This window comes from Amphiura filiformis, chromosome 10 (assembly GCF_039555335.1).
Source record: "Amphiura filiformis chromosome 10, Afil_fr2py, whole genome shotgun sequence".
Lineage (NCBI taxonomy): Eukaryota > Metazoa > Echinodermata > Ophiuroidea > Amphilepidida > Amphiuridae > Amphiura > Amphiura filiformis.
Window position 1 is genome coordinate 3,154,543 of NC_092637.1, and position 26,845 is coordinate 3,181,387.

The 26,845-nt window shown below is 37.2% G+C and overlaps 1 protein-coding gene and 1 long non-coding RNA gene across 2 annotated transcripts; both read left to right on the forward strand.

Annotated features, from left to right (window-relative positions):
• Window positions 1–7,804: 7,804 nt before the first annotated feature.
• LOC140162423 (uncharacterized) lies at window positions 7,805–13,336 on the forward strand. Its single transcript, XM_072185654.1, has 2 exons — window positions 7,805–7,929; window positions 10,637–13,336. Exon 2 carries the CDS (start codon window positions 10,810–10,812, stop codon window positions 13,123–13,125), a length of 2,316 nt encoding a protein of 771 aa, XP_072041755.1. The 5' UTR covers window positions 7,805–7,929; window positions 10,637–10,809; the 3' UTR covers window positions 13,126–13,336.
• Window positions 13,337–13,637: 301 nt separating this feature from the next.
• LOC140162425 (uncharacterized) lies at window positions 13,638–16,866 on the forward strand. Its single transcript, XR_011860272.1, has 2 exons — window positions 13,638–14,190; window positions 15,917–16,866. It is a non-coding gene; the product is annotated as an uncharacterized lncRNA (long non-coding RNA).
• Window positions 16,867–26,845: the final 9,979 nt, after the last annotated feature.

Genomic DNA, 26,845 nt, shown 5'->3' on the forward strand with positions numbered 1-26,845 from the left:
ATGGAGTCAAATGATTTTTCATTTTAAAGCTTATGATATATTTTCTAAACACGAAATAAAACAAAATTGACCGCCAGCCGACTTTACAGCTGTTTCGTGATGGACGGTCACATATATTCATTAACATATTAAATCGTTTATCCCTTTTGGTCAATATCGAATTGGTTTGTGGCTGACTTAGCTTGGGGCCAATGCATGAATTGGCATATGGCCAAGTCAACTGTGGACGAATTGTTTTGGGCCGAATCGACCTGATACCAGGAAATGCCGAAAAATTACGTACTTTTACAAGGCAAAAAGCAACTTTTCTAGGCATTGTTGACATGGTGCCCCCGCTAAAGAAAGTTTCCTACTATAAAGACCTAACTTTTGAGATGGTTTGTACGGTTTGAAGGTGCAAAATTAACAATAAGCTTAAAATAGGCGCCGTTACCGCCGGGTCATCATCAACAACTTTGACAGATGACGTCATCAGACGCAATCTCTGTCTTGATAATATCGACATGGACTAATATAGAGCACGTAGTGTGATGGACTGGAAACTTCACGCATCGATCTGAGGACAGCTTTCAAACATAAGTCTTGATAGTAATACCTTGTTTTAATTAGCCTATATCTGGTGGCAGCAGCATTTTTCTACAGTCACGTGATAATGGCACCGGCGAATAATACACGGGGGAAGCCGACGGTGTCCACATCTTTTTTTTTTTTTTTTCCTTTTTCAGCTTTTTGTATTTTATCTGTACTTGGAGCTGGTGGGGAGAGAAAGCATAAAATACATTCAGGAAAAAATACAACTCGAACCAAAGATCAAGGCTCCATTTCAAATTTATCCCTAAAAAATCACTCATTTTTGAAACCGGACGTTGTTCGAATTTGCGCCAGAACTTCACCTCTGAAATAAAATATTGGGATTTTTTCTCAGATTCCTTCATGTAGACACTTGCCAGAAGCAAATGAGCTGAAAACGGGCGAATTTTGACAATTATCTTAGAAAATAAAGCCGCAACAAGCTCAAATAAGCGGTGGACTATTTTAACCGAATTTCACTGGTACATAAATCGTGGAGTGATCCCAGACAAACGAGAATGTCTATGGGAGTGATTTGGTGGTGCGCCCTCTGAAAAGATTTGAAGAATAGAAGGCTGACGTTGCGCCAAAACATGTGGGCCTATTTAATGATATATGAACTACCACTCATGTTCTTGTCAGCGCTACAGTGCAAAACTTCTCTTTAACATTACATTCAAATAATAATTACATTGTAAATTGGAACTGACACCAATTTTTTTCAGGAATACTTGTTTGATAAGATTCGTCAAAAATATCTCCCATTCAGGTATGGATCGGAACCGAGTCCCCCAAAATTCATTTCTCTCATGAGCTCAGATACACCATCTGACATCAGTGGTCTCTCATTATTTGTTTTTCACGCTATGAAACTTCGTGAAATGATTGAATTTATGTAATTATTTCTTCATGTTATTTATATGTCTTCCTCATATGTAATTATTATATTTGTAGTGCAAAGGGCCAAGGGCCTATATGTACAAATAAAATCTAAACTGAAAACTGAAACTGAAACAGTGGCAATTGTTGCGGTTTTCGTCGTGCGAATTTGTTCCACTTTTGCACCATATATAATTCACCATTTCTGTCGCCATAAGGTGCTGGATTCACTGTAGGCCTATTTCAAGAAATTGATTTAAACGGACCCCATCCCCCATGTCAAAAGAAACCTACGCCATCGTTAATGTTGCCAAAAGGTGCCGGATTCACTATTAATATGCCTACTTCCAAGAAATGTTTTTCATCCCTATCCCCCCCAATGTCAAAAAGAAATATACGGCAGTTGCGTAGCCAGGGGGCAGGGGCCGGTGCCCTCCCCCCCCTGCTCGTATCGATGGCCGTCGGTTCACGTTTGGCCGTTGGTAGACGGCCCAGGTAGACGGAAGGCGTTGGTGAAAAGAAAATTGGGTTAACAATTGACTATTTTTTACCCAATGGTGACAGAAAAAAGGGGAGAATTGTAAAAAAATGACGAAAAATTGTGATTGAATTTTTCCAAAAAATTGTGTGTTTTTAGGATGGTACCGCCTATAATCCTTTTTTTTTTTTTTTTGCTCTTCACTTTACCATGCAAAAAAAAATTGGGTCAACACATCACAACTGCCGTCGGCAAAACATATTTCCGTCATAATGTTTCTACTTTTTATGCCCTTATGGCTATTTTACTATTAATATGAGTCTCCTGGGACTATAATGTTTCTACTTTTTATGTCGCTCTGGTTCATAGGGCCTGCACTTTGGCTCGTTTTTTGCAGGTTTACATGGTCCAATAATCACAAGATGACTGACATGTGGTAACAAAGGAAGCAGTCACTGCAATTTGATTATGTTCCATATGATTGGCCATTCAAGACACCCCTGTGAATATACTATAGCGGCCTTTTCAAAATATAATACCTGTTTGCTTGACTGTATTGACAATACCCGGGAACAATACACACAGTATATGCATTGGACAAACTTTTTACAATAAGCATGATAAGTGATGATGTGACCTCCAGATTTATACATCGTTCGTCTCGCACACTGACAACATTTGATTGACCGGTTCAAATCCTTTGTTTGGAGCCAATCGATAAAAGCATGCAGGGCCTATATACCCATGTACAGTTTATCCCTACATAACCTATGTCTTGAATACGCTGGCAAAGTTATGTAATAATCGGATTAATACTATATAGCAGTAGGTAAAAACAAGTTTTGAATAATCCGCGCTATAAAGTCCCATTCAGTGATCCCAGCGAAAGTGAAAAAAAAAAATCAAATTGTTACGTTTATAAATTTTTTAATGAAAACAAATGGCAAAAAACAAAACAGGAAAACGACAGTATTGACGAAGTTGAAGCCCCATTCAAATACATGTAGCTAATTTATATACTGTCAGTACCGGTATATAAATTACAGACTCACGTAAATGCATTATTTTTTTTTTTTTTTTTACGGCTTTCGGCTGAACCACTGCACTAGCAAGCTATGTTAGCACATCTATGACAATGACGAAAGGTACAAAATCAGCCATAGGCCTTTAGATAGCAGAAGACACAAAGTGGTGTTTTATGACCTTTGACATTCTTTTGTGGCGAGTGACATGGTCTTTCAATTCACGCCGAGTGTCCTTGACAGGTTTGACTATGCTTCAGTGGTCATGAAAGAATTCAAAAGATAACCTCTGCCCCAATAATCCCAAGCAATTGTCTGAAACTGCTCCTCGGATCATAAGAACTCAGTCCTCAAATGATAGTCATAATAATGTCCAAAATATAAAATTACTGACTATCATTGAAGACTGAGTTCCGCAGTCTAGTATCCAAAATCTGAATTTTGATGATTTTTACGATCGTCGGGATGAAAAAAAATCAAAAAATCACTGAATGGGCCTTTAGTTCCCTCCTCTCCTTACCCTGGCAATATAAATCAAAGAAAAATAAAGAAAAAATAAAGAAAACAAGAAAAGAAAATTAACCAAATTAAGGGATCTGTTTTGAGCGTTTCGATAGTATTTTTTGTGGGACATGAGAGCACATCAGACATATCGAATTGCATTCTGAATACGAAGAATGTCTTTCTGATATCAAATAAATTTCATTGTTTGAAATTCACGATATAATACAAATTTTATGACAAATTATTAAAATTTGATATTTTCACATTTTGATAAATAACAGTCCTCGAAGTAAATATCATAAATCTAATGTTATATTCTTAAACAGTCCCTGGCATACAGATACCATACATGTATAGGCCTATGTATAGTAAATTTGTCTGCTTTATCTGTTTTGTGCTGTTTAAGCAAATAGTTAAACATAATTTCCATAAAATGTAAGCTTTTACTGTCAGATATGTCCCCTTTTAATTTTCAGCAGAACAAGTGAGGTAAAGCAAAGAAAATTGAAATTTACTACTACTAGCGCCAATGAATGTTATACGATTGTAAAACGGTACGATCCTCTGGGTGTGTGGGTGTGTGTGCGTATGTGTGTCCTGCACGCGTATTTTTTTTCTGCAACTATAACGGGACGCAATACGATACCGGTATGTTATAAGAATCAAACTTACAAGAAAGATGGCTCTTGTCAAATCCTACAATTCTGTCAGAGAAAATATGCATATTTGCATTAATTTTTAATTAATTGACATAATTGATTAATTAATAAATATTTTATTTAATGATTTACCATAATTCCAAATATGTCAAACAATATGTCAAATTTAAGCTAATGAAATGCTTTATAAATTGGTCAGAGCGCATTTTGCAGAATGCATTTAGTACTTTAGTTACATGATTCCAAACATTCTATTCCAATTTTTTGCTATACACGCATAGGAGCTGTACTTTTAAAATCCGCGCCTAATCAATAATAATAGTCTTTCACTCCATTGTCAAAGTACTGTGCTCCCTGTAGCATTATGGAGTGACCAGGTCCTAGAGCACACCACTCCACGCCATACATAAATTCTCCCAGTCACATTTCCCCAATATGAAATTTAAAAAGTTAAATTTTAATTTTACTTCTTTTAAAGTTTGGCAGAGGCGGGTTCGAACTCACGGCGCACCACGCCGCTTTGGAGATGCTCTCTATGAGCCTAGCGCCTTAGACCACTCGGCCACTTGTCTTGATGGAATCTTTTATGAAACGTATTTGAAGATATAATCGCAACTTCAATATAGGCCTACCACGTGACAAGCAAAAGCAGAAAACGTACCATATTTTGGAATTTGATTTGCCTAAAAACATTAATGTGTATTAATAGCGCTCATTTGTTGTTAATCCGACAATAAATATGATAAATGCGCGTCTATATGGACAATACATTATATCGATTTTGACATGTGCTCGCACGGTGTCAGTACATTTCCATGGTCAGTAAAATACTATAGAGGAACCTGAATGGATGGCCATGATCAGCTATCAAAGAGATGCCTTGTGCAGCTGCCAATCACAGTAGAGGTTTTATAACATTTTGTTAAAAACCCAAATGTGATATAAGGACAAAGCTGTGCATGTTGGTACTTAATTGTTTGGATTCTTACGTTGAAATTCCCTTGTATTAGTATTTTTATGTGTAGTGTATAGTGGTCATAAATTATATAGCTTTTAAATTTTGGGCATTTTTGCTCTGTTGCACTGTACCATTATGGAATTTGAGCAAATCAATTACCGACACAAGCAGGTATAGGCCCCCCTACAGTGTATTATTTTATTTTTATTTCGTATCTCAGGAGCACAGCTCACTTGGTAAGGCATCAGAATTTGGTACACTAGCGCTTCGAACTTTAAATCGGAAGGTGGTAAGTTCGAGCCTCATCACGGTCACATTAATTTTATAAACCAAATATTGTTCGAACTTTTCATATTTGTTTTTCTTTTATTGTTTCTTTTCTTTGTCTTTTTTTTTTTTTTCTTGTTTTCTTTCTTTTTTTCTTTATTTTTCTTTTATCCATATTGCCAATGTAAGGAGAGGAGGGAACTAACGGCCCATTCAGTGATTTTTTTTCATCCGGACGATCGTAAAAATCATCAAAATTCAGATTTTGTACAAGACTGCGGAACTCAGTCTTCAATGATATAGTCAGTAATAATCTTTTGGTCATTATATGACTATCTTCATTTGACGAATTGCTTGGGATTGTTGGGGCAGAGGTTATCTTTTGAATTCTTTCATGACCACCGAAGCAGAGTTAAACCTGTCAAGGACACTCGGCGTGAATTGAACTGACCATGTCACTCGCCACAAAAGAATGTCAAAGGTCATAAAACATCAACTTGGTGTCTTCTGCTAGTGGTTCAGCCCTAAGCCGTGTAGGCCTATTTAAGACAAAAATAATGCATTTACGTGAATCTGTAATTTATATACTGACAGTATATATATAAATTAGCTACATGTATTTGAATGGGGCTTCAACTTCGTCAATACTGCCTTTTCTTGGGTTTTGTGCCAATTTTTTTCATTAAAATTTTTTTATAAAAGTAACAATTTGATTTTTTTTTCACTTTCGCTGGGATCACTGAATGAGGTTTTGCAACGCGATATATTCAAAACTTGTATTCACCTACTGTTATAGCATTAATCCGATTATTACACAACCTCGCCAGCGTATTCAAAACATCCAATGCAAATAATCACCTAGATTATGACGCATCATACCGTAAATATGGCGGAGTACTCAAATTCATTCAACAAAAGCATGATTACAAGCTATTGCAATCTACCGCGACAGCTCGTCTCACACACATAACAAATTGACGACAACGTTTGATTGAATGCACTGCATTGTGCCATGATTACGGTGAAGGACACCGGTTCAATTCCTTTGTATGGAGCCAATCAATAATTTCACGCACATCCTCTATTATTGCCCAATTATTGCCCGGGATGATTGCACACTGTAAAAGAGCTATTGTTATAATGTTTGATGAAATCGTGTTTAACTACCGTATTTGCTTAAGAACGGCACAATACAGATAAAGCAGACAGATTGACTACATGTGGTACATGTATATACATATATGGAATGTGTGTGAGTCGAGTATTACCTAATTATAATAGGGGCGTATCCAAAAATGAATTCACGCCCCTTTCAAATGTCGAGCCAAAGTGCAGGCCCTATGATTAAAAGTCCTTCTTTATTTTCCGTCTTAGAGATGTGATTAAAATGAAACAGTAAAATCTTCCGAAATTATTAAACAGTAAAATCTTCCGAAATCATTAAAGAGTAAAATCTTCAGAAATTAACATTTTTAGAGATGTGATTAAAATGAAACAGTAAAATCATCCGAAAGTTAGCCCAATTCAAAAGTTAGGCCGAATGATTAAAATAAATGAAACAGTATAATCATCCGAAAGTTAGGCCTAATTCAAAAGTTAGGCCGAATCAACTTAGGCCTACCTTAAAACCACCTTTGTCTCAGCGAATGAGTAAAATAAATGAAACAGTATAATCATCCAAAAGTTAGGCCTAATTCAAAAGTTAGGCCGAATCAACTTAGGCCTACCTTAAAACCACCTTTGTCTCAGCCATTAATTTGTTTCAAACCTCCAAAATACTCCTGAAACTGGAAGTTTTGTTACCATTAACGCGTCGGGAAGTTGCTATTAGGCCCGAATGATTAAAATGAAACAGTATAATCATCCGAAAGTTAGGCCGAATTCAAAAGTTAGGCCGAATCAAACTCAAGAGATGTGATATTTTCCGTCTAAGTAGATGAAACTGGAAGTTTTGCTACCATTAGCGCGTCGGGAAGTTACCACGACCTGTGCGTAATCCGCGTATAGCAACGCAGCAACGGACCGTAAATAAACGTTTGGAACACATTCAAATATCCAAAAATCTTGCATGTGTAAGGGGGGGCAAAGATTTTTGGCACGTCAAAAGGGGGGGGGCAAAGGTTTTTGGCACGTCGAAAGGGGGGCAAAGATTTGATCGATGCTTATAACTAGTTCATCCCCTATAGCTACAACACAGCGCTACCAGTAGGGTTCAATTGCCTATTGTGAGTGCCCCTGTGTTGTGTGCATACATGTAGTTAACAATAACTGCATGATGCGAAAAGGCCTCAAAACGAGCAAAGAAAACTGGCGTTTCTACACGTATTTCAATGGGGCGATTATTTAGTGGTGTGCGCCCTTCGAAGGGCCTCGGAGTAAACTGTGCTTTTCAGAGATTCAGCCAAAATTGAAGTCGGCTTTAATTGCAGTTTTTCGATTTAAATAGATAGTTTTTTATGTTAGTAAATATATTTAATGAGTTTTAAATGCAAGTCGCGCTAAGATTATTCCCTCAGAGGCCTTCAAAGTTGAAGAAATTGCCACAATTTGTGAAAATGCGATTTCTTGGATTTGAAGCAATTTGGGCTTAAGGTCGGTGACAAATCGGTGCATGCCTTTTAAAGCTGCCAAATCTTGGTTTTGTAGGGGGCGGGGGGGGGTGATTGTTGTAAAATCATTAACAGTAGACCCTTGCAATTAGGGGTGGTGCAATAATTATGTGTACCCCGGGGGTGAATTATAGGGGGGCAAAGATTTTTGGCAGGCCAAAAGGGGGGGCAAGCATTTTTTGGCAGGTCGAAAGGGGGGGGCAAGCGATTTTTGGCAGGTCGAAAGGGGGGGGGCAAGCAATTTTTGGCATAGATATTTTGGGCACCGTTTCTATATTACGCCCTAAAAAGGCATAGGAAAACGTTACGAACACGTTCAAATATGCAAAATTTCCTGCTCGCTGCGCTCGCATTATATGTTAAGACAATTTAAGGTTTTAAATTCAGGGTTCCCCAAAATCTTGCATGTGTAAGGGGGGGCAAAGATTTTTGGCACGTCAAAGGGGGGCAAAGGTTTTTGGCACGTCGAAAGGGGGGGGTAAAGGTTTTTGGCACGGCCAAAGGGGGCAAGCGATTTTGGCAGACCATTTTGAGAATTCACCCCGGGGTACACATAATTATTGCACCACCCTTATGAAACGTAATTTACTCGCATTTAAAACCGAATTTTATTAGAAAGACGGTCAAAAACTATAGAGAATTGGAATTCAATGCAAATTTAGAAGAGTAAGCAGGAATGGTCAAAATGTTGAATATTTGCCTATTTTCGGAATCCACCCCCGGGGGGGGGGGCAATTCAATATGAAATGGATATAGGTGTAGGGCTGGCACTTTTGCACTAAGGGGCACTCGTGAGAGCAAAATGTGAAAAATATGGGGTCATTGGGTGCAGAGCATGATTTTTGGCATTCGGTGAGAGCAAAATGTAAAAAATATGGGGTCATTGGGTGAGAACATGACCTTTTTTTAAATGGAATCTTTGGATGAGAGCCAAAACAGCGCCACAAAAACCTCGAAAAGCGAATTTCTAGTTCTAAATGGCTTCAAATTTCATTGTTTTTTCAAAATAAGTAACAAAATCAGTGATAAATATAAGTTGCTGTTCAAATTGAACTTGTAAAGTTCTTTGGGTGACAGATCAAATGGAAAAATAGGGGGTCTTCGGGTGACAGAGCATGTGTTCGTAAAAAATATGGGGTATTTGGGTGACAGCGATGCTGAAAAAGGGGTCTTAACAGCCCTACATACGCCACCTCCAAAGTTGGAGTGCCCCCCCAAATCCACCATAGAACTTTGAAAGGCTACCCATAGCAATAAGAAAAGGTATCGGTATAGTTCCGGCTACTATACGGGATAGTATCCGGTAGGTATTCTGGAGCTATCCGAAAGTATCTGCTAGCAGATACTAGTTGGATACTTAGTATCGGTATAGTGGTACTATTCCGATACTATTCCGATAATAGTATCTGATACTATAGTATCGGAATAGTACCCGCTTTCAGCTGGCGCCAATCCATGTCACATGACTAATTAGAATAACTGCCATATCGGCTTGGAGCCAAATTGCTATACAGTCAAGGAATGAGTTCCTCTGATTCAAAGGATAATATATACTGTTGTACAAGGAATTATATTGTACAGTACGTGTGTTCTATTTCTGGGCTTCACAATACAGGTATGGTTGTATTGGGTGACAGTTTTTGAACAGAACTTTATAATATTTTATCTAAATTTAGTATAAGCTTAAGAACATCGTACAATGTAGGCTATATCAAACCACGGAGTATGTTGAATTATGCACCCAAGACAAAATGGTGCTCAATGCATGCAATAAATGTGAATGTGTATATTATACGTTTTTAGCATGCAATTGAGCATTCATAAGGTACATTTTCAATTGCTTTTTGCCACAAATTTCAATGCTGCATGTATGTGCAATAATCAATTGCTACACATTTCACATTTAATGTATGTACAACTATAATCATTTGAAATTTTCCAGTGACCTTGTCCGTATACCATGTAAATCTCTGGACATATTTCTATGACCATATTTGGGCAAAACAATTTACATGCGAAACAAATAGTATCAGATACTATCCCGATACTAGTATCAGGTACTATCCCGATACTAGTATCGGGCACTATTCCGATACTATTTGTCAGTGTCTCCCAGTAACAGTATCGGATACTATCCCGATAGTATATGTCCATATATGGGCAAAAAATTTGCATGTGAAACATATCCGGATACTATACCGACACTAATATCCCACTAGGTAGCGGGTACTATTCCGGTATTAGTATCAGATACTATCCCGATACCTATTATATTTTGATATGGGTATAGTTCTCTTGATGTGAATGTCACAGAGCACTTAAATTTAAAGTGTTTTACGATTTTGAGTATAATAAAGAAAGTCATGCATGTGCAAAATGAAGTACCTATTGCTAACTTGGTAAAATGCATACTCGTAGCCCAATCTTGTACATCATAGCACCCAGTTTTGGTTTGTGTTTTCGAAATGTTGCAATATAAACATTAGTTCTTTCAATTGAAACGCTAAAACCCAAATCTAGAACAAACAATCATATATTTAGAAAGATATAGCAAACTTTCCATGATAGAGATTGGACCCAAGACAAAGTAGGCCTACACCCAAATTAAGTGTCAATTCAGAATTATCCCACCATGGTGGAAAAATAACATGTGTTTTGAAAATGTTATCAAACTTTGATTATTATTTCAGATATTTTGATTGCGTAATATATCGGCAGTTGGAAAATAACAAAATAACCTGCAGGTCTAATACAGAATCAGTGAGGATTTTGATCTTGTATTGCATGCTGCTCCACTGAAGGACATCAACGGTAACTAGGTCTACATCTTTGGGTTCATCGTTAAAGTGTTCTTTCTAAATACATGAAAATGAAACTTTTGCGACCATTTTCTTGTACCTTTTGCAGGGTCAAACATTATTCTTTTGACAAATTGAAAAGGCATGTAAACAGACATTTGATAAAATATGTACGGTCTTTATATCGGTGTAAAAACCGTAACCACAGTATTAAGCTATGGTGCCATAAAAACAGCTTGAACGCCAAAGAGAACCGCTTTCAGTACGAGTACTGGCAGAAATGTTTTACACGACGTAGCAACCATCTGACAGCACATGCCAGAACCTACACCAAAGAGAAACCCCATCAGTGTGAGCAGTGTGAGAAATGCTTTGCAAAGAAAGGTGAGCTACATGGACATTTGAGCAACCACAGTAAGATATGGAACCATAAACCCTTTCAGTGTAAGTTTTGCAAGAAATGCTTTGCACAGAGGTTGTATCTCAAAGTACATATCAGAACTCACACCGGAGAAAAACCCTATCAGTGTGAGTATTGTCAGAAATCTTTTGCACAAAGGGGGAATCTCAAAGTACACATTAGAACTCACACCATAGAGAAACCCTATCAGTGTAAGTATTGTCAGAGGTATTTTGCATATAGGGGGAATCTCAAAGTGCACATCAGAACACACACCAAAGAGAAACCCTATCAGTGTGAGTATTGTCAGAAATGTTTTGCACGTAGCAGCCATCTCCAAGAACACATCAGAACACACACCAAAGAGAAACCGTATCAGTGTGAGTATTGTAAGAAAAGTTTTGCACGCAGCAACCATCTCCAAGTACACACGAGAACGCACACCAAGGAGAAACCCTATCAATGTGATTATTGTAAGAAATGTTTTACACAGAATGCAAGTCTTAAATCACACATCAGAACTCACACCAAAGAGAAACCCTATCAGTGTGAGTACTGCCACAAATGTTTTATACAGAATGGGGATCTTAAAAAACACGCCAGAATCCACACCAAAGAGAAACCCTATCAGTGTGAGCATTGTCAGAAATGTTTTACACTGAATAGTGGTCTTAAAAGACACACCAGAACTCACACCAAAGAGAAACCTTATCAGTGTGAGCATTGTCAGAAATGTTTTGCACGCAGCAACCATCTCCAAGAACACACGAGAACTCACACCAAAGAGAAACCCTATCAGTGTGAGTATTGTAAGAAATGTTTTGCACAGAATATAGATCTCACAAGACACATCAGAATTCATACCAAAAAGAAACCCTATCAGTGTGAGTATTGTAAAAAACGTTTCGCACATAGTAGCCATCTCAAACAACACATCAGAACACACACCAAAGAGAAACCCTATCGGTGTGAGTATTGTCAGAAATGCTTTGGACATAAGTCCAATCTCAAAATGCACATCAGGACTCACACCAAAGAGAAACCGTATCAGTGTGAGTATTGTAAGAAAGGTTTTGCACGCAGCAGCCATCTCCAAGAACACACGAGAACGCACACCAAGGAGAAACCCTATCAGTGTGATTATTGTAAGAAATGTTTTACACAGAATGCAAGTCTCAAATCACACATCAGAACTCACACCAAAGAGAAACCCTATCAGTGTGAGTACTGCCACAAATGTTTTATACAGAATGGGGATCTTAAAAAACACGCCAGAATCCACACCAAAGAGAAACCCTATCAGTGTGAGCATTGTCAGAAATGTTTTACACTGAATAGTGATCTTAAAAGACACACCAGAACTCACACCAAAGAGAAACCTTATCAGTGTGAGCATTGTCAGAAATGTTTTGCACGCAGCAACCATCTCCAAGAACACACGAGAACTCACACCAAGGAGAAACCCTATCAGTGTGAGTATTGTAAGAAATGTTTTGCACAGAATATAGATCTCACAAGACACATCAGAATTCATACAAAAAAGAAACCCTATCAGTGCGAGTATTGTCAAAAACGTTTCGCACATAGTAGCCATCTCAAACAACACATCAGAACACACACCAAAGAGAAACCCTATCGGTGTGAGTATTGTCAGAAATGCTTTGGACATAAGTCCAATCTCAAAATGCACATCAGGACTCACACCAAAGAGAAACCGTATCAGTGTGAGTATTGTAAGAAAGGTTTTGCACGCAGCAGCCATCTCCAAGAACACACGAGAACGCACACCAAGGAGAAACCCTATCAGTGTGATTATTGTAAGAAATGTTTTACACAGAATGCAAGTCTCAAATCACACATCAGAACTCACACCAAAGAGAAACCCCATCAGTGTGAGTACTGCCACAAATGTTTTGCACGAAGCAACCTTCTCAAAGAACATGTAAGAACAACCCACCACAGAGAAACCCTATCAGTGTGAATATTGTCAGAAATGTTTTATACAGAATGGGGATCTTAAAAGACACATCACAATCCACACCAAAGAGAAACCCCATCAGTGTTGAGCATTGTGAGAAATGCTTTGCAAAGAAAGGTGATCTTAAAAACACATCAGCACCCACACTGATGAGAAACTGATTTAGTGCGAGTATTATTACAAATGTTTCATCGGATATGACCTCACACGCACATCAATCATATTTAGTCCTGATATAGCAATAAACGATAATAATAATTGTTAGTAATAAAGCCACGATTCTCTGTGTTACAACATTTAAAATCCGTGTTACAAATTAATTGTACGATTTCCATGTTTTTCGGTTTCCCACTATAAAGCACTGAAAAGCAAAAATAAACATTTTTTAAAAGGATACTCTTTACATGTTCCTTTTTTATCTTGCAAAAAGGGGCCCTTGAAAATTGAGTTTGCTTTTCTTTGGGGTTGACCCATAATTTTCATGTCCAAAAAGGGGGGAAAATGTTCATTATGTTCTGCAGTCCTCTACTTCTTAAAACTGTAAGACCGGCGTTTCAGTTTCATTCGTCGGTAATAAATCATCCCTCTCTTTCCCCTATTTTCTGTAATTTATTGCAATAGCACCTGTTAGTCGAGTAACTCTGTACATAATATCGGTCAACAGCTCGCGATGACCGGTCGATCACCCCGCTATGTCGACGTCATCTCGCTATGCTCTATAATCGCTGCAATACTAGTGAAGAACTACGCACAAAAAATAGTTCTCAGTAAACAAAATTAATAATAAATATAAATCTCAAATATTACAATACTTTTATTGATGTGTCATTGTCCTCTTTGTTTTTGTAAAAAGAAACATGATCAACAACGCACAATTAATACTAATAGGGCCTATTCACGGCGCGATGTTAAAAGTCATATCAATGCGCGTCAGAAAACTTGTAATTTGTAAACAACAACCTGACAACAACCGTGTGTGGAGCATAATATTCTTCGCGACAGAGCTACAGAAATCGGACGGAAAATGTGAGAAAAATCAACATTGTCTTCAAATTATGACACTTCTCTGTGAGTATGATTCTTTATGTACTTAAATTTTTGATTGTAACAGTTAAGACGTCGTGGATGATATTTTGTTCGCAGAACTTCGCAAGATATTTCAACTTTCATGATCACGAGTCTATAGTAGTCACGATTATCGCACTTTCAGTTTCCCACGCGTTTGAACGGGAATTGGATTGCGTACTTTTTCGATGTCTAGTGAGCAAATTTTTTCAATATTTTGAGAAAATGATATCAAATTTTCTATTCTGTATTGTTTGGTAATAATGTCTTTTGCCAATAGTATGTTTAAAGTTGCAATTTTGTGTTTTTGATCGCAAAGATCGGATATTTTCGTTCCCGATTCGAATTCTGAACCCTTCGCAAGGGTGCCGATTTCAGCAGAACTTTGACGATAATTTTGCCTTTTGGACACTAAAATGCTTTCGATCCTTAATTTTGTTTCAACCGAGTCTTAAATTAGCAAGCACAATACGGTTGGTACCACTTTTATATGCATTGATGAAATTTTAAAGATTTTTTTTCAAGTTTCTAACCGGCGCAAATCGTTAAGTGTGTATTTCCCATTGACATCCAAAATGGGAAATACGAGTCTGATGGACATAGGAACTACATGGATCGAATCCATGGGTTCCTACAGTCACCCATGGAAAACAGTGTACTGAATAGCTGTACACCATGTCCACATTGGCCAAGGGATGGTTTGTTTACATGGCAATAATTCCTTCAGAATAGGCAATACAGATTCCAAACAGATAAAACTTACCTCATATCAGTTTTAGTTGCCCCTAATAACTCCAAATTGACATGACAATTAATTCTATTTGCTCAATTTCATACCAAAATCAAGGAAAACATGGTTTTGTTATTGCAAAATAAGATGAAAATCAGAAAGGTTATATCTGGTCATTTGCAGTAGGCCACTTGAGGTAATCAATATTGGCACTTGAATTACATGACTCAGTAACTCTCTGCTCATTGTAAGAGTGATAGTGTTGTAAACTTGATTGCATAACATTAAAATTGCCAATTGATATCCTTTGTATTTGAGTTGTCTGATGATGGTATTAGAACTGTCATGGATGTAAACATTGCACAAAATGTCAACAAAACATACTACTGCAGAACTCTATGCCTGTATGTGTGTGTCTGAGGGCCGATCTGAGGGATGATGACACACATTCGATGGGTGTACATAGGAACGGCGTCCATGAGACTCAGCGAGTCTAGTCTATAGTAAACACGTGAACCGCATATTGGCCTACACTCGTGAATAATTGTCGTCGCTTATATCAGGTCAATTAAAGTTTTTTGAAGTGAATATTACATGCAATGCTGTGATTTTCATTCTGAAGGAGAATTGAGTTTGACGATGCTTTTAAAAATATTGTTCCAACTTTCGTATATGACTGGTTGACAAGATATTAATTATGATACCATGTCGGATATAGGGCCCCGGGCATAGGGCCTACTGAACAACGTTGCCTATTGGCCAAGCGAATATTATAAAAGGCCTTGCCCTGCCCCCCCCCCCCCTTTCAAAAATATTTTTCTTTATAGGTGGGGGAAAAGTTCGCCCCTCAGTGTCAGGAAATTTGGCTAGATTTAAAAACTGACAGCAATTTTCCAGTATCTGATCATTAAGTTTTTTTAAATTCTTGTGGAATTATTGTAACTTGTAACAAGCTTTCTTTTAACACTTCTTTTGTTTTCATTTTTCCATTTCTCACAGGACCACATTTCCAGCATGGCATTACCATTGACACCATGTCATAGAAAATGGATTGTTTGTGGATTTTGAATGAATTTTTGGCTGATTTGCAAATTGCAAAATAAATTGTGGAGTGACAATGGAATCTTGATTTGGAAATGATCAAAATCACTGTATGTCAGTGAATCATGTATTTGCACTTGGAACATATTCATTACAATATTAGATACTAATTTCTTGAAACCTGTGAATATTGTGAAGCAATTTCAATAATGGTTGGCGACTTACCATTTACACATAGAAGACATTTTCCCATGATGCACTGGATAGATAAATACAATGTACCATTTTGAGGATTTTATACCGAGAGACACGCAAACCAAACTTGATGAACACTTTTGAAATGGACGGATGAACAATTTTTAAAGGACACTATCAGAACTGAGGAACAAGTAAATTTTGATTACCGGTGCGGTACTATAAAACTATGGTGACAAAAAAACCTGGCTATGGATGGACAGACTTGCCATGTCACAGTTGTTTGTTTGTTTTTCTTTTTGGAAGTGGCTAAATGACCAAACAAAAAAGAACCAAAAGCTTGAAAAATTTGAAATTATTTATTGACATATTTTGAACATTTTCTGACTTTTTCAAAATTAACACTTAAGCAAAAGTACAACAGGTTTTTTTTTTATTATTATTTAATTAGGCAAAAAAAAAAGATTTGTCTCATGTCCCATGGGAGTTTGAAATTAAAATGCAGTTTTTATAGCCGATTTTGAAATTTTTTCAGCCAAATTTGGTTAAAATGCAAAATAAATAAAAAACACAAAATAAAATTCTGCAATTTTGCTCGAGCAAACACACAGCATAAATCAAATGGTCAATGTATGATGGTCATTGGGCAAAGAGCAGTCATCTGGCTATTATGATAGATGCATTGAAATAACATGATTTGTATGTGTATATTACTTATTGGTATCGTGATTTTCGAGTAGTGTTATATTATTTATGCCCGAGATTGAGCAGAAGGTATAAACAATAAACTTTTATTCTTCTATTTATAGGCCGTATAAAATTAACTTTTTGATTCTCGTCCCATCTCGCCTCAATTTCTGGAATTATTAAGATTTTTTTTTCAAAAAATAAGCTAGAACAAACACTAACAAACAATATTAATGCCATGCTAATTTTAGATTGAAGAAGATGGAGGAAAAATTCCCTCCTTCATCAATTCATGAAAATCCTCCAGACGAGATCCAAAGTATAAATTAATTTTATGTGGCCTAATTGTAATTGTTCATACCTAGCATTCCATAAAGATAATCATAAAAATAAGTCTTATGATTTGAAAAGAAAGAGGATTAATTTGTATGAGACTACAACATGTTTGTTTAAAAAAATCCGACTGTTTCATAAGCCTCTATGGACAAACAAACCTTTTTTTTTGGCCTAATCTTCTGTTTTTCATATTTTGATTTTGATTTTTAAAATATCATCCCGAAAAATAAAAGTTAAATAATAAAATAATCAGCCAGAAATAATGTGTTGCTTGTGTATCGGTACCATTGTGTATTCTGTTCTTGTCCAGGACAATCTACTAGTATTTGGAAGAAATTGCGGCACGGAGATGAAAAAATGTCAGAGGAACAGAAAGTCCAGAAACGATTTAATACTTAGTAAAAAAAGAATCATGACACGATTTCTATCGGGACACATAATTATTAGTCTCGGATTTTAATCACAGTTCCGATGCATGAAAACAATAATTTTGTTAAATTCTCAAGTGTAGTTCGTGTTGTTTTAAATCAAGAAAGTACTTCCATGTTTAAATCAAAGATGTTTTTGAAATAGCTCCAGTTCTATAAATAGTGCAACACTACTCACTACATCAACATTGGCTCGGCATGCTTTAAACTGATTGACACACTCCATCGTTGAGCGATCGGCGATTGTATTCGACCAATGAATTGGAGCCGTATATTGAAGAGCAAGCTCATATCTCTCGTCGCCAAGCATCAGCGATGATACAATGAGCTGTAGTTTGCAAAGGTCAGGGTCTCGAGACGAGTCCTATTTCTGTAAAGGTGAATGACTGAGTCTGAGAGTAGGTGTATGCATAGTTAGGTATCTACATGCATGTATAATGTAAAATAAACGTGGACTTAGCTATGAACACTTCTTGAGTTTCAAAACTATTTAAAAAGAGATTGCTACCAAGGGTTAGAACTGTCAAGCTTTGAAAATTTGGTACAGCGCCGAAATCTTGGGAAAATCATTCTGAAAGCTAGCTAAACTTTTGACGTAAAGTGTCTTTACCCCCGGGGTCTTTACATCCCGAGAAGTTGCGAGAACCGGTCAGTTTTGTGAAATTCATAATAACATTATTATTTTTTATAATATCGAAAGCAAAATTACTGAGTGTTGCATTGTGCGTGTTACGCTGGAGCCCGGTCGGTCTGTGAGGTAGCTTAGCGTTTAGTGTCCGTCTGAACAAGTATCGTGTTTTACAAACACGACACAATAAGTAGTTCCGGCAATGTCCAATCTTAATTGGTGACGCCAGGTGGGCTTGTATATTTATCACAGAGCTTGAACTAGTGGGTGTGTCAGTGGTGTAAGATTTCATGCATCGTGCATGCCCTTTGGCAAAACTGGCTGTCAAGCCAAGGTCAAACTGTCAACTGCTGAAGTTTGTAAAGTAGAGGTTGCTAGAACATAATGTTCACGATAATTTTTTTGGCATCAGGCACCTATTAAACAAGTGTTTGTGAACGGTCCCTAAATAGGGTAACATTTTGATATACAATAATGTGTGACCCCCTGGGATGGTTAAGTCGTGGTGAATTATAGGTGGGGAAATGATTTTTGGCAACAAACAACGGGGGGCAAATATTTTTCAATCCGATCGAGGCCCTTGTGTACGGGGGTACTCAAGTTTGGTTTTGGTAGGGCGTGCCGCTGAGATTTTGGAAGTTGACCCATAAATATAACAATTTTTCAAGACATTTGGACCCATTGATATACCAAAAGTCAAAATTTTCGGCCGAATTTAAGGGAAGGGGTAGGAACGTTTGGACAGTATTTATTGTGGGACATTAGAGCACATCAGACATCGAATTGCATTCTGAATGTACGAAGAATGTCATTCGGATATCAAATAATTTTGATTTTTTTGAAATTCGCAAGGTAATGCACATTTTATGGCAAATCATTAAAAATTGATATTTTTGATATTTAACAGTACTTGAAGGAAACTTTATAAATGTGATGATTTATACTTAAAGTGTATTGATGTGGGATGAAAAGCCAACGATCAATTGAAAATTTTGACCTTTCGTATTGAAGATATGGATTTTGTTCCCAAAATACCAAAAAAAATCCATATCTTCAATATGAAAGTTCAAAATTTTCAATTAATCGTCGGCTTTTCCTCCCAGCTACATAAACTTTAAGAATATATCATTAGATTTATAAAATTTACTTCGAGGACTGTTATATATAAAAAAAAAAGGTGAAAAATATCACATTTTAATAATTTGTCATAAAATTTGTATTATATCATTTTCAAAAAATGAAAAATAGGCCTATTTGATATCAGAAAGACATTCTTCGTATTCAGAATGCAATTCGATATATCTGAGGTGCTCTCATGTCCCACAAAAATACTGTTGAAATTCTCATCCAAATCCCTTAACCAAAATTGTCTTAGTTTTTACCAATTTTCCCAAAATTTTGGCTAGATTAAGGAAAAATTGGACTGTTTTCCGAAAAAATTGAGAAAATTTTGAAAAAAGGACCCATTCATACACCAAAATAGGCTTTGAAAAAGGGGTTATTGATATACCAAAAGGCCCAAAAATGCTACCCATGCATGTTTGCGGCACCTCCCCGTATGGTCATTTGTACTGAGTACCCCCCGGGCTTGTGCAATGCATCCACGTTAGGGCCTACATCGCTTTACAGTCATTTGGTGGTGTGCGCCAGTAAGGGAGCACACCACTAAATCAATGCGCCATTTGTGCAACCCTACTGAGTTCCGGTAAAATACAGAAAGTTTTTGAGGTATTTAATATGGACTGATGTCACTGATCTGTGGACTAATAATCAGAAAGAGTAGCGAATTATAGCTTAAATAAAAGTGTAAAACCTGTGCATGAATTTGAATCACTAAAGAGAAAATAGGTCCGCGTATTAAAAAATGGGCAGAAAGTCCCAGAAACGGGTTTTCAGTCATGAGAGTATGTCAAAAACAGTGAGGGCGCTGTTTAGCGGCTCCTACCGGGAAAACGAGATGGAAGACAACCCATACATTGAAACATATGTTAAACTTTCATCGATTTGCAATCGACTGGTTCTCACTAAATTTCTCAAAACGCCGAAAAGGCCTCAAAACGAGCAAAGGAAACTGGTGTTTCTACACGTATTTCAATGGGGCGATTATGTAGTGGTATGCGCCCATAAGCGTGTGGGCACAGGCTGTCCCATAGAGCCACAGACATGCGCATCTAGAAATTGTACCAATCAATCATTTTCCAGGCAGAGATCGTTGTGATAGACATCATCAACTACAATTTTCCCGCAACGAAATTAACATTTCAACTAGCTGCGCCAAGTCAAAACCGAGCGTGTCAGGTAACGTTTTGCTATTGCACGAGCTGATAACTGATTTATAAATGAGTATCGACCTAAATAATATATCTAGACGAATCCAACGAGCCAAGTCATGGTCCAATATCCTGACACGCATGCACCGAACAGGTGTGGTGTCGGAGTGCCCAATTGGGGCATGGGGGGGATTAAGGGGGTACTACAAACCTGTCCAATTTTATGCCTATTTTTGCATTTTTCTCAAAAATTATAGAGCATTGATGACAAGTAAGATCTACATAGGTCCTACATAATGTGACCATGCAGCCATCTCAAACCGCTCGTAAAGTTGGCAAATTGTATTTCGAGTTATTTTTACAGTGCAAAATATGCATAGAGGTTGTATTCATGTCCCTAATATTTGTCCGACATGTTTCTCATTTTAGTCCAAAGACCACTCTTTAATCCTATTGTTGAAGCGGATAATAAGCTTAAATAATGTATAGCATTTAGTGGAAAGCTGTAGCTATAAAGTCTTTGTTTGCTTTGGCTAAATCCTGTTCAAGTGGTGGGTTAACCAACAATTAACAATGCATGAATGAGAGGACATTCCTGATTCCTGAACCTCGTTCAGTTGGGGATGATTTGATGTGACCGCCAAATATGACCATTTGATATTTAATACCAGCAATGAAAAAAAGAAATATGTAGTGCCAAAATAATGTACCCTTTTACTAAAGGAGCAATGTTTAACAAGTTATAACTCTGCTTCTGGATATCGTTTGAAGTCAAATGATGTATCATTGTAAAGCTTATGATACACAGTGTCAACACGCTATATTATAAAAAATTTTCATAAAGCTCCATGCTCCGTTGGTGATCAATATTCTATTGTTGACACAGATAAAGACAGTTTACATATGCATTGTGATATGCATGTGTGATCGAATTGTCTATTATACACGTAACACGCACCTGGATCATAAATGTGTTCCTTTATATATAATTGTAATTCTCAAAATTAAATATATCACAATTTTAACTTTCGATTTAAAAATTGTTACGCCAAAAATGCAGTAAAAATGTATCCAGAGGAAACAGTGATGGCCGCTAATTAGTGTATCGGTATTGTATTTAATTTCAAGTTAGTGTATTTAAAACAAAACCTTGGTTTTACCTCAAAACAAATCGAATTTCTTTGTAATAGTAACACCATATGGGATACTAGACCATGCGCAAATCGTAATAATGTGTAGAATAGAACTTGATGGTATCTCATATGATAGTCGTACTATGCTTAGCCTGAGTCGCTCGGCCTATCTCGAACAAAATCGCCATGCGTAGCTATTGAAAAACGAGAGGATTCGCCGTACTATCACGGCAATATTTGACACGAAGATATAGGGATGATGACGGTGTGTGATATATATTTTCTAAACACGAAAGAAAACAAATTTGACCAGGGGCCGACATTACGGTCACATATTATTATAGGGCAAAGGACTACAACTACTGCACTGGAAATTTTATTTCAGCACAGACAACAGTTGTGGAGTTACAGTAAAAAATGAGGGAAACCACTACTTGATCAATAAATCAATAACTACTTGCCTTGAATTGCTGAAATTTCAGTACAGTAGTTGTCGTCCTTGCCCCTATACATATTTTACTTGTCACCAATGCGCTATATTTTTTGAGAAAAATGCAAAAATAGGCACAAAATTGGTCAGGGGTGTAGTACCCCCTTAAATCCGCTCAAATATCTATGTTAGATTCTTTTGTGTTGTAAACTGTCATTCTTTTGTCTATGTGTAACACGGGTGATAGAATGCAGCTTAAAATACCTTCAAGGCCGCATCATTTTACATTTTAGGTGAGATAGCTAATCCGCGTGCGGACATGGTAAGGAGGCATTCGTGCAAGCTGAAAATAAGGGTGGCGCTGTTCAGGTCCCCGTATCTTAAAAGGTAGTCTCAACTTGTGTCAAAAACCCATTTTAAATTAAATTTCAATCTTTATTTAAGACATCAGTGCTACCAAAATATGAAAAATGGTTTACATGGAGTAGAAAAACAAACTTACTTTCATGTATATTTACACATATTTCAATGGGAGTTTATTTAGTGGTGTGCGCCCCTAAGGCCGCACACCACTAAATACATGGGGTAGAAAAACAAACTTACTTTCATGTATATTTACACATATTTCAATGGGAGTTTATTTAGTGGTGTGCGCCCCTAAGGCCACTAAATAAAGACCCATTGAAATACACGTAAATTATTTTAAAAAAATTGAATGAAAGTAAGTTTGTTTTTCTACCCCATGTAAAACCATTTTTTTTTTTTTTTTTGTACTATTAAATGTACGATTAAAATTCAATTAAAATTGTTTTTTTAAGCAAGTTGAGACAAACTTTTGAACTACGGGGCCTGTACAGCGCCACCTTTATTTTTAGCTTGCACTAATGCCTCCTACCATATGACCACACACGGATTAGTTTCGGAACTTTTTGACCAGATCATCATTTTGTGATATTCTGAAGATTGATCAACTGCAGCTGCATATCTTTAAATTTGATTATAATAAACAATCATGGCCATATCATCTTGCTCTGTCCGATCGGGACACGTACCCACTTGTTTACACTACCGACTTACCGGGTAGGCCCGGCGGGTAGGCCTGTACCGGAATTTATTGATGTGCACACCACCAAATAATCACTGCATTGAAATATGTGTAAAATATACCGGTTTTCTTTGTTCGTTTTGAGGCCTTTTGGAGATATTTTATGATAACCAGTTGATTGCAAATCGATTAAAGTTCAACATAAATATATGTTTCAATGTATGGGCCCGGGGTGGGTACTCAACATTAGAAGTGACGGGTATGTGCCTACCGGCGTCATGAAGTAGGGGCCTATTGGGCGGGGGGCACTCTTTGGAGGTGACGCGTATGTAGGGCTGTTAAGACCCCTTTTTCAGCATCGCTGTCACCCAAAGACCCATATTTTTGGACGAACACATGCTCTGTCCATGCTCTGTCACCCGAAGCCCCCCTATTTTTCCATTTGATCTGTCCCCCAAAGACCCTTACAAGTCCAATTTGAACAGCAACTGTCATTTATCATGGATTTTGTTACTTATTTTGAAAAAACAAGGAAATTTAAAGCCATTTAGAACTAGATACTCAATTTTCGAGGTTTCTGTGGCGCTTTTTCGGCGCTCACCCAAAGATTCTGTTTAAAAAAAAGGTCATGTTCTCACCCAATGACCCCATATTTTTCACATTTTGCTCTCACCGAATGCCAAAAATCATGCTCTCACCCAATGACCCCATATTTTTTACATTTTGCTCGTACCGAATGCCCCTTAGTGCGAAAGTGCCAGCCCTACACCTATATCCATTTCATATTGAAGTGCCCCCGGCTATTTTTGAGTTGACACAGTCATGAAAATAACTATAGATACTTGACAGACCATTAGTAGCCCAGTTCTGAACCTTTTCATTGATCATTCATAACAATAGGTATCTGATGGATCAGTGAAGATAAGAAGGATTATAATATATCCGTAACCTTGATTATAGTACATCTCGAGGAAAAAGTGCAATGGACATGTTTTCATTTTATTTTTCAAATATCCCGCGCATGAAAATTGAGTATTTAACCCAAAATGGAAAATGGAACAATTTATTGAAATCTGTTTTAACAGATTTTTTGACATCTTTTTCTGCACTGTATTATACCTAAATTAAGAAATTTGATAAATATTCAAGGAAAATATAGGTCATCCAAAAAATTTGATTTTTACACATTTTGGGGCAAAAAAGGAAAAATAAGCAAAAAATATCAAAATCTGTTTAACAGCTTCATTCATCAAGTCATAACAATTAAACGGCCTACATGCTTAATTTCTAATAAAATACCGGTATTGAAATTGTGAAAAATATAGGTATTTATTGATTTTCATGTTTTTTCTTGCAAATATGCTAATAATATGCAAATTATGAAATTGCAAAATAAAGTTTCTACATAGCATACATCTTTCAAGTGTGATGTTCAAAATGACAGACATCAAAAAGAGATTCGATGAAATGTAAAGGTGTAGTAACAATTTTGGCATGGACTGTCTGGTTAGGAAAAGTACGGTAAGTTGAGCTGTACAAACAACCATATTATTAGGGACCGTTCACAAACACTTGCAAGGGGGGGGGCTGATGCAAAAAGGGGGCCCTGAAATTTTTTGACCTTTCTGAGGGGGGGGCCTGAAAAAATGACCACAAATTTTCCTGGAAAATTGAGTTTATATGCTTTTCTATGGGGTTGACCCATCATTTTCTCATGTTAAAAAGGGGGGGGGCTGAAATTTTCGAGGTCTGTAAAGGGGCCCCCCAATTTTGTTGTCTCGCCTAATAAGGCAGGAGACTATAATCACTTTTCCGTATGTATGTGTGTATGTGTGGGGCGTGTGTATGTGACAAATTTGGTTAAAGTTTTGGTTATTAAGTTTGCTTTCCGCCCCGGGGGGGCCACTGGTCATTGACAAGGGGGTATCATGCGTGGCCACGAAGTTTCGAATAGCACCCTAAACAAGTATTTACGAGGTCTGAAAATGCACCCCTAAACAAGTATGACAAGTGCAATTTCATACCCTAAATAAGTATTGACATTATTATTGCCCCCATTAGAAGCAAGTAAATCAGTCATATTTTGACTCTAAAACCCTTCATGATAACTGGGAAAACACAAATTCAAAAGTTCATAATTTTTACCCTTTATTACATACTACATTTGTCTCAAAGGACCCTAAACACTGATTTATTGTACAAGATATACCCTTTTTCTCAAATTTCCTTGTTTTAGATACCCTATTCACGATACTTAAGTACAGTGCCTGATCATGAAAAAAGACCCTTTTTACTTGAATCTTTGGCCACGCATGATACCCCCTGGTCTATGACCAGTGGCCCCCCTGGGCTTTCCGCCTATTTTCTCGGTGTCACACGTTCCTCAAACTTGGTGGGTGGGTGCATCTTGACCCGAGACATAACCGGTTTGTATTGGTTAGTGAGTCAAGGTCACTGAGGTCATCTAGGGGTCATCTGAGGTCAAATTAGTAAAAACTGTCGTATGGCCATGAAACTTGGTGGGTGCAGTCAACATTTAAAGCCAAATTTTTGGAAGGTCATTTCGAGGTCACCAGAGGTCATCTGAGGTCAAATTAGTAAAAATTGTCGGATGGGCATGAAACTTGGTGGGCACAGTCAACATTTAAAGCCAAATTTTTGGAAGGTCATTTCGAGGTCACCATGGTCATCTGAGGTCAAATTAGTAAAAACTGTCGGATGGGGATGAAACTTGTTGGGTACAGTCAACATTTAAAGCCAAATTTTTGGAAGGTCATTTCGAGGTCACCAGGGGTCATTTGAGGTCAAATTAGTAAAAACTGTTGCATGGGCATGACACTTGGTGGGTACAGTCACCATCAGCCAGATAATCGTGCCCAGCCGATAACCACCAAATTCATTTACATCTACCAAAAGTAATCGCAAAAGCAGGCGGTCGCAAAAGCAGGCAAGACTCGTGGTTCGAGAACCGCCTTGTTTTGCATCAGGCCCCCCCCTTTTTTTAAGTGTTTGTGAACGGTCCTAAAATCTATACATTTTGTATAGAACTTGGTAAGTTGGTATAAAAATGGCATGTTTTGAAAATAATACGAAATATTAATTAATGTTGTAATATTAATGTTTCAGATATTTTGATCGCTTGATATATTGGCAGTTGAAACTAACAAAATAACCAGGCCTGGTACAGAAGCCAGTGCGGATTGTGGTGTTGTGTTTCCTGCTGCTAGCCACTGAAGGACGTCAATATTAGCTGGCATCTACATCTTTGGTTTTAAATTGCAAACATCTTCAGATGAAAATGAAACTTTTGCAACCATTTTCTTGTACATTTTGCAGAGTCAACTATTACTCTTTGGACAAATTGAAAACTCATGTAAACAGACATATGATGAAATATATACGGCTGTATCGATATAAAAACGCTGTGTTTAGTCAGAATAGCTTATCAACAAATGGTGGGCTACAAGGATATTTGAGTAATCACAGTAAACTTTGGTACCAGAAAGTCTGCTTGAACATCAAAGAGAACTCCTTTCAGTGCGAGTACTGCCAGAAATGTTTTACACGTAACAGCCATTTCAAACTACATGTAAGAATTCACACCAAAGAGAAACCGTATCAGTGTGAGTATTGTCAGAAATGTTTTGCACAGAATGGTAATCTTAAACGACACATCAGGACTCACACCAAAGAGAAACCGTATCAGTGTGAGTATTGTCAGAAATGTTTTACACG